The sequence below is a fragment of the Oncorhynchus tshawytscha genome, linkage group LG24 (assembly GCF_018296145.1).
Source record: "Oncorhynchus tshawytscha isolate Ot180627B linkage group LG24, Otsh_v2.0, whole genome shotgun sequence".
Lineage (NCBI taxonomy): Eukaryota > Metazoa > Chordata > Actinopteri > Salmoniformes > Salmonidae > Oncorhynchus > Oncorhynchus tshawytscha.
In genome coordinates this window covers 31,766,309-31,775,518 of record NC_056452.1, presented here as the reverse complement: position 1 = coordinate 31,775,518, position 9,210 = coordinate 31,766,309, and the positions used below count along the sequence as shown (strand labels likewise).

The following is a 9,210-nucleotide window of genomic DNA, read 5'->3' as shown; positions in this document are numbered from 1 at the left end:
GTCTCTCTCTCTCTCTCTCTCTGTCCCCGGTGTCTCTCTGTCTCTCTCTCTCTCTGTCCCCGGTGTCTCTCTCTCTCTCTCTGTCCCCGGTGTCTCTCTGTCTCTCTCTCTCTCTGTCCCCGGTGTCTCTCTCTGTCTCTCTCTCTGTCTGTCCCGTGTGTCTCTCTCTCTCTCTCTCTGTCCCGGTGTCTCTCTCTGTCTCTCTCTCTCTCTGTCCCGGTGTCTCTCTCTCTCTCTCTGTCCCCGGTGTCTCTCTCTCTCTCTCTCTGTCCCCGGTGTCTCTCTCTCTCTCTCTCTCTGTCCCCGGTCTCTCTCTCTCTCTCTCTCTCTGTCCCCGGTGTCTCTCTCTCTCTCTCTGTCCCCGGTGTCTCTCGGTGTCTCTCTCTCTCTCTGTCCCCGGTGTCTCTCTCTCTCTCTCTCTCTGTCCCCGGTGTCTCTCTCTCTCTCTCTCTCTCTCTCTGTCCCCGGTGTCTCTCTCTCTCTCTCTCTCTCTGTCCCCGGTGTCTCTCTCTCTCTCTCTCTCCGGTGTCTCTCTCTCTCTCTCTCTGTCCCCGGTGTCTCTCTCTCTCTGTCTCTCTCTCTCTCTCTCTCTCTCTGTCCCCGTGTCTCTCTCTCTCTCTCTCTCTGTCCCGGTGTCTCTCTCCCGGTGTCTCTCTCTCTGTCTGTCCCCGGTGTCTCTCTCTCTCTCTCTGTCTCTCTCTCTCTGTCCCCGGTGTCTCTCTCTCTGTCCCCGGTGTCTCTCTCTCTCTCTGTCTGTCCCCGGTGTCTCTCTCTCTCTCCCCGGTGTCCCCGGTGTCTCTCTCTCTGTCCCCGGTGTCTCTCTCTCTCTCTCTGTCCCCTCTCTGTCCCCGGTGTCTCTCTCTCTGTCCCCGGTGTCTCTCTCTCTCTCTGTCCCCGGTGTCTCTCTCTCTCTCTGTCCCCGGTGTCTCTCTCTCTCTCTGTCCCCCTGTCTCTCTGTCTGTCTCCGGTGTCTCCCAATGTGTCTCTCTCTGTCCCCGGTGTCTCTCTCTGTCCCCTGGTGTCTCTCTCTCTGTCCCCGGTGTCTCTCTCTCTCTGTCCCGGTGTCTCTCTCTCTGTCCCCGGTGTCTCTCTCTCTGTCTCTCTCTCTGTCCCCGGTGTCTCTCTCTCTCTCTGTCTCTCCCCGGTGTCTCTCTCTCTCTCTGTCCCCGGTGTCTCTCTCTCTCTCTCTGTCCCCGGTGTGTCTCTCTCTGTCTCTCTCTGTCCCCGGTGTGTCTCTCTCTCTCTCTGTGTCTCTCTCTCTCTCTCTCTCTCCCGGTGTCTCTCTCTCTCTCTGTCCCCGTGTGTCTCTCTCTCTCTGTCCTCCCGGTGTCTCTCTCTCTGTCCCCGGTGTCTCTCTCTCTGTCCCCGGTGTCTCTCTCTCTGTCCCCGTGTCTCTCTCTCTGTCCCGGTGTCTCTCTCTGTCCCCGGTGTCTCTCTCTCTGTCCCCGGCGTCTCTCTCTCTGTCTCTGTCTCTCTCTGTCTGTCTCTCTCTCTCTCTCTGTCCCCGGTGTCTCTCTCTCTCTCTCTCTCCCCGGTGTCTCTCTCTCTCTCTCTGTCCCCGGTGTCTCTCTCTCTCTCTCTCTGTCCCCGGTGTGTCTCTCTCTCTCTCTCTCTCTGTCCCCGGTGTCTCTCTCTGTCTCTCTCTCTGTCTCTCTCTCTGTCTCTGTCTCTCTCTCTCTGTCTCTCTCTCTCTCCCGGTGTGTCTCTCTCTCTCTCTCTGTCCCCGGTCTCTCTCTCTCTCTCTCTCCCCGGTGTCTCTCTCTCTCTCTCTCTGTCTCCCCGGTGTCTCTCTCTCTCTCTGTCCCGGTGTCTCTCTCTCTCTCTCTCTGTCCCCGGTGTCTCTCTCTCTCTCTCTCTGTCCCCGTGTCTCTCTCTCTCTCTCTGTCCCCGGTGTCTCCTCTCTCTCTCTGTCCCCGGTGTCTCTCTCTCTGTCCCCGGTGTCTCTGTCTCTCTCTCTCTCTGTCCCCGGTGTCTCTCTCTCTCTCTCTCTCTCTCTCTGTCCCCGTGTGTCTCTCTCTCTCTCTCTCTCTCTGTCCCCCGTGTCTCTCTCTCTCTCTCTCTCTCTGTCCCCGGTGTCTCTCTCTCTCTCTCTGTCCCCGGTGTCTCTCTCTCTCTCTCTGTCCCCGGGTGTCTCTCTCTCTCTCTCTCTGTCCCCGGTCTCTCTCTCTCTCTCCCCGTGTCTCTCTCTCTCTCCCGGTGTCTCTCTCTCTCTGTCTCTCTCTGTCTCTCTCTCTCTCTCTCTCTGTCCCCGGTGTCTCTCTGTCTCTGTCCCGGTGTCTCTCTCTCTCTCTCTCTCTCTCTCTCTGTCCCCGGTGTCTCTCTCTCTCTCTCTCTCTCTCTCTCTCTGTCCCCGGTGTCTCTCTCTCTCTCTCTCTCTCTCTCTCTCTGTCTCTCTGTCTCCCCGGTGTCTCTCTCTCTCTCTCTCCCCTCTCTCTCTCTCTCCCGGTCTCTCTCTCTCTCTCTCCCCGGTGTCTCTCTCTCTGTCCCCGGTGTCTCTCTCTCTCTCTCTCTCCGGTGTGTCTCTCTCTCTCTCTGTCCCCGGTGTCTCTCTCTCTGTCCCCGGTGTAATCACTCGGGTTTCAAAATTTAAGAAAAGGTTCCTAAAGTTTCCTGTTCTTCCAGAATCTTCTCAGTTGTAGGATTTCCTTCCTGCTTACTCCTCTCTGATTCAGGGAATCCTCTAGCTGGGATTTCTGAGAGAAAAAACCCCAGGAAACTGTTTTTGGGATTGTTTTCAAAAGTTGGCATTTGCCCGTAATATTGTATAGTGTGTCATGGCTTCCTTCCAGGTAGTAACTGTGTTTTTCTCTTCCAGTGGAGGTGCTGACCTTCCCTCCTTCCTCAGGAAAGTCCTTCATAATGGGTCCTGATGAGAACATGGAGGCTGAACTGGGACTGGGGGAGCTGGCTGGTCTTACCGTCGCCAACGAGGCTGATAGCTTGGCGTACGACGTAAGTAGCACCTCTTGAGTAGCCTTTGTACTAGAATACAATCACAACTTTCATTCCTGTTCCCAAGAACTCTTAAGGATAACCGCCACGATGGCTACCGTCCTGTAGCACTCACATCTGAAGGTACAGCGATTACTATGGTGAGAGGTTATAGTATGGTTTTTCAGTATTTCAATGGACCGTGAAGGACATCACATTACAAACTATCCCCCTCATGCACTTAAAGACGTGATGAATTGTATTCATATATTGGAACTAGTGGATGTATGGAGGCTTACATATCAAGCTAGTTGTCTTGACTACTTTCTTATGTCCTTCTCGCTGGCACCAAATGTTTGATTGGGGACAAAATGCGGTTGTCCCATAAAATAATTGGAATACACATTCCTCTTACAGATTTTCCCCGAGGACATTGGGGACTTGTTTAGTACAGAATAATTTATAATGGACTTTTTCAGACATAACATTGGTACAGCAGATCTCCTTATTGTATGGGACACTTTTAAATGTGCCTTCAAGAGGCCCTGCAATTCAGTACTCATCTATAAAACAACTATTATTTAGGTCAGAAGAGCTCATATTAACAAAGGAAAATGGAAAGACTAACAGAACAGTTAGATAGCAATAAAAACTGTACCGTAAAGGCACAGAATAAGTTAGAGGAAAAACAACAAGAAATGGAGCAACTTAAAGGTAGCTTTATTTTTATAATCTATTAACTGGATGGAATATGGGGAGAAATGCACAAAATTATTTTCTAATCTTCAACATAGAAATGCTACCCAAAAGAATTTACTGAATCTCGTTACAAATTCATTTTATACAGTGCCTTGCGAAAGTATTCTGCCCCCTTGAACTTTGCGACCTTTTGCCACATTTCAGGCTTCAAAAACAAAGATATAAAACTGTATTTTTTTGTGAAGAATCAACAACAAGTGGGACACAATCATGAAGTGGAACGACATTTATTGGAAATTTCAAACTTTTTTAACAAATCAAAAACTGAAAAATTGGGCGTGCAAAATTATTCAGCCCCTTACTTTCAGTGCAGCAAACTCTCTCCAGAAGTTCAGTGAGGATCTCTGAATGATCCATTGTTGACCTAAATGACTAATGATGATAAATACAATCCACCTGTGTGTAATCAAGTCTCCGTATAAATGCACCTGCACTGTGATAGTCTGAGGTCCATTAAAAGCGCAGAGAGCATCATGAAGTACAAGGAACACACCAGGTAGGTCCGAGATACTGTTGTGAAGAAGTTTAAAGCTGGATTTGGATACAAAAAGATTTCCCAAGCTTTAAACATCCCAAGGAGCACTGTGCAAGCGATAATATTGAAATGGAAGGAGTATCAGACCACTGCAAATCTACCAAGACCTGGCCGTCCCTCTAAACTTTCAGCTCATACAAGGAGAAGACTGATCAGAGATGCAGCCAAGAGGCCCATGATCACTCTGGATGAACTGCAGAGATCTACGGCTGAGGTGGGAGACTCTGTCCATAGGACAACAATCAGTCGTATATTGCACAAATCTGGCCTTTATGGAAGAGTGGCAAGAAGAAAGCCATTTCTTAAACATATCCATAAAAAGTGTTGTTTAAAGTTTGCCACAAGCCACCTGGGAGACACACCAAACATGTGGAAGAAAGTGCTCTGGTCAGATGAAACCAAAATTGAACTTTTTGGCAACAATGCAAAACGTTATGTTTGGCGTAAAAGCAACACAGCTCATCACCCTGAACACACCATCCACACTGTCAAACATGGTGGTGGCAGCATCATGGTTTGGGCCTGCTTTTCTTCAGCAGGGACAGGGAAGATGGTTAAAATTTATGTTAAGATGGATGGAGCCAAATACAGGATCATTCTGGAAGAAAACCTGATGGAGTCTGCAAAAGACCTGAGACTGGGACGGAGATTTGTCTTCCAACAAGACAATAATCCAAAACATAAAGCAAAATCTACAATGGAATGGTTCAAAAATAAACATATCCAGGTGTTAGAATGGCCAAGTCAAAGTCCAGACCTGAATCCAATCGAGAATCTGTGGGAAGAACTGAAAACTGCTGTTCACAAATGCTCTCCATCCAACCTCACTGAGCTCGAGCTGTTTTGCAAGGAGGAATGGGAAAAAATTTCAGTCTCTCGATGTGCAAAACTGATAGACATACCCCAAGCGACTTACAGCTGTAATCGCAGCAAAAGGTGGCGCTACAAAGTATTAACTTAACTTCATTCTGCAGCATTGAAGGTCCCCAAGAACACAGTGGCCTCCGTCATTCTGCAGCATTGAAGGTCCCCAAGAACACAGTGGCCTCCATCATTCTGCAGCATTGAAGGTCCCCAAGAACACAGTGGCCTCCATCATTCTTAAATGGAAGAAGTTTGGAACCACCAATACTCTTCCTAGAGCTGGCCAAACTGAGCAATCGGGGGAGAAGAGCCTTGGTCAGGGAGGTGGCCAAGAACCTGACCTGACAGAGCTCCAGAGTTCCTCTGTTGAGATGCGAGAATAACCATCTCTGCAGCAGTCCACCAATCCGGCCTTTACGGTAGAGTGTCCAGACGGAAGCCACTCCTCAGTTAAAGCCACATGACAGCCCGCTTGGAGTTTGCCAAAAGGTACCTAAAGGACTCTCAGACCATGAGTAACCAGATTCTCTGGTCTGACGAAACCAAGATTGAACTGAAGCATCGCGTCTGGAGGAAACCTGGCACCATCCCTACGGTGAAGCATGGTGGTGGCAGCATCATTGCTGTGGGATTGTTTTTCAGCAGCAGGGACCGGGAGACTAGTCAGAATTGAGGGAAAATGGAACAGAGCAAAGTACAGAGATCTTTGATGAAAACCTGCTTCAGAACCTCAGACTGGGGTTAAGGTTCACCTTCCAACAGGACAACGGACCCTAAGCACACAGTCAAGACATCACTGGAGTGGCTTCGGGACAAATCTCTGAATGTCCTTGAGAGGCCCAGCCAGGGCCCAGACTTGAACCTGAACTCTGATCTCTGGAGGGACCTGAAAATAGCTGTGCAGCGACGCTCCCCATCCAACCTGACAGAGCTTGAGAGGATCTGCAGAGAAGAATGGGAGAAACTCCCCAAATACAGGTGTGCCAAGCTTGTAGCGTCATACCCAAGAAGATTCGAGGCTGTAATCGCTGCCAATGGTGCTCCAACAAAGAACTGAGGAAAGTAATTATGTAAATGTGATATTAAATAGAATGTTTTTGAATACATTTGTTAACATTTCTTGCTGTTTTTACTTTGTCATTTTGGGGTATCGTGTTTAGCTTGATCAGGATTTAAAAAAAATATTTATTTTGTTAATGTATTGTCCTTTTGAAAGGCTGGTAATGGCAACTCCATCATCCCAGACACCCTAGACCATTCGAGTTTGCATACTTCCCTTACCCACCTAAATAAGAGGAAAATCTATGTGAGAATGCTGTTCATTGACTACAGCTCAGTGTTCAACACCATAGTGCCCTCAAAGCTCTTCACTAAGCTAAGGACTCTGGGACTAAACACCTCCCTCTGCAACTGGTTCCTGGACTTCCTGACGGGCCACCCCCAGGTGGTGAGGGTAGGCAATAACACATCCCCGCCACACTGACCCTCAACGTGGGTGTGTGCTAATTCCCATCCTGTACTCCCCGTTCACCCACGACTGCGTGGCAACTCACGACTCCAACACCCTCATCAAGTTTGCTGACAAAACGGCGGTGGTAGACGGACTACAGGGAGGAGGTCGATGACCTGGCAGTGTGGCGCCAGAACAACAACCTCTCCTTCAACGTCAGTCAGACCAAGGAGCTGATCGTGGCCTACAGGGAGGAGGTCGATGACCTGGCAGTGTGGCGCCAGAACAACAACCTCTCCTTCAACGTCAGTCAGACCAAGGAGCTGATCGTGGCCTACAGGGAGGAGGTCGATGACCTGGCAGTGTGGCGCCAGAACAACAACCTCTCCTTCAACGTCAGTCAGACCAAGGAGCTGATCGTGGCCTACAGGGAGGAAGTCGATGACCTGGCAGTGTGGCGCCAGAACAACAACCTCTCCTTCAACGTCAGTCAGACCAAGGAGCTGATCGTGGCCTACAGGGAGGAGGTCGATGACCTGGCAGTGTGGCGCCAGAACAACAACCTCTCCTTCAACGTCAGTCAGACCAAGGAGCTGATCGTGGCCTACAGGGAGGAGGTCGATGACCTGGCAGTGTGGCGCCAGAACAACAACCTCTCCTTCAACGTCAGTCAGACCAAGGAGCTGATCGTGGCCTACAGGGAGGAGGTCGATGACCTGGCAGTGTGGCGCCAGAACAACAACCTCTCCTTCAACGTCAGTCAGACCAAGGAGCTGATCGTGGCCTACAGGGAGGAGGTCGATGACCTGGCAGTGTGGCGCCAGAACAACAACCTCTCCTTCAACGTCAGTCAGACCAAGGAGCTGATCGTGGACTACAGGAAACGGAAGGGCGAGCCATGCCCCCATAGTAGTGGAGTGGGTCGAGAGCTTCAAGTTCCTCGGTGTCCACATCATTCAGGACTTAAAATGGTCCACTCAGTCGTGAAGAAGGCACAACTTCACCTCTTCCCCATCCAGGAGGTTGAAAAAAATCCTCAGTTCCAAAGCATCAAACCCATTTTGATTGGCTGCTTCACTGCTTGGTACAGCAGCTGCACTGCCCTCTATTGGGTGGTGGGTCACTGGGGACGAGCCTCCTGCCGTCCAGGCCCTGTATATCAGGCGGTGTGAAAGGAAGGCCCGGACTCCAGCCATCTCTGCTTCCGCTGAATATTGACATTACTGATGTCTGAGTATTGACATTACTGATGTCTGAGTATTGACATTACTGGTGTCTGAGTATTGACATTACTGGTGTCTGAGTATTGACATTACTGGTGTCTGAATGTTGACATTACTGGTGTCTGAGTGTTGACATTACTGGTGTCTGAGTGTTGACATTACTGGTGTCTGAGTGTTGACATTACTGGTGTCTGAGTGTTGACATTACTGGTGTCTGAGTGTTGACATTACTGGTGTCTGAGTGTTGACATTACTGGTGTCTGAGTGTTGACATTACTGGTGTCTGAGTGTTGACATTACTGGTGTCTGAGTGTTGACATTACTGGTGTCTGAGTGTTGACATTACTGGTGTCTGAGTGTTGACATTACTGGTGTCTGAGTGTTGACATTACTGGTGTCTGAGTGTTGACATTACTGGTGTCCTGAGTGTTGACATTACTGGTGTCCTGAGTGTTGACATTACTGGTGTCCTGAGTGTTGACATTACTGGTGTCCTGAGTGTTGACATTACTGGTGTCCTGAGTGTTGACATTACTGGTGTCCTGAGTGTTGACATTACTGGGGTCCTGAGTGTTGACATTACTGGGGTCCTGAGTGTTGACATTACTGGTGTCTGTCCACTCAATACCTTCCTCAACTACAGCAAGCACTTGGGAATACTGCACACTAAATGCGTTAACAAGAGATGAAAACTATTGCTGTTGACTTCCACACTATCTACCCATAATCCACGGCGTTTCCCCCTCCTCAGATGTCCAACAACAAGGATGCCCTGAGGAGGACGTGGAACCCCAAGTTGACCCTGCGGAGCCACTTTGACGGGGTCCGAGGTCTGGCGTTCCACCCCATAGAACCGGTTCTGGTCACCGCCTCAGAGGACCACACGCTGAAGATGTGGAACCTGCAGAAGACTGCCCCCGCCAAGAAGTAAGACGATATAACTCAGTGTCTACTTCACTAAAGTAGAGACTTAGACTAGAGACATTCCTTTCACCAGGTATCGAGTCCAATTGGGGAGAATTGGAATTTCAATTTACTTCCTGAATTGAATAAATCAAAGTGAAATGGACTCTAAATCTGGTGAGAGCAATGTCTTGCTCAAACATGTATTTGACCTTTTCATACAGTCCAGATTGTCTACAAAGTTTACAGGTCACCATTTGTCTCGGTCTTCGTCTCCAGGAATGCCTCTGTAGATGTGGAACCCATGTACACGTTCAGGGCCCACCAGGGTGCAGTGCTGTGTGTTGTGATGAGCAGTACAGGAGAGCAGTGTTTCAGTGGAGGGCTGGACGGCACCATTCAGAGCTGGAACACACCGAACCCTAACCTAGACCCATACGATTCATACGGTAAGAATAGAGGGCTGGCTGCCTGTCTCTCTCTCTCTCTCCCTCTCTCTCTCTCTCGGGCTGCCCTGTGTCTCTCTCTCTCTCTCTCTCTCTCTC

The 9,210-nt window shown here is 49.6% G+C and overlaps 1 protein-coding gene across 1 annotated transcript in view; it reads left to right on the top strand.

Moving 5' to 3' along the window:
• The window catches only part of LOC112239345 (striatin), a gene marked incomplete in the record, with an annotated part of 92,709 nt that overhangs the window by 77,946 nt on the left and 5,553 nt on the right, over nucleotides 1–9,210 (top strand). Inside the window, 3 exon segments of the mRNA XM_042305678.1 lie at nucleotides 2,816–2,952; nucleotides 8,514–8,689; nucleotides 8,945–9,114. Coding sequence (XP_042161612.1) covers nucleotides 2,816–2,952; nucleotides 8,514–8,689; nucleotides 8,945–9,114 — 483 coding nt within the window.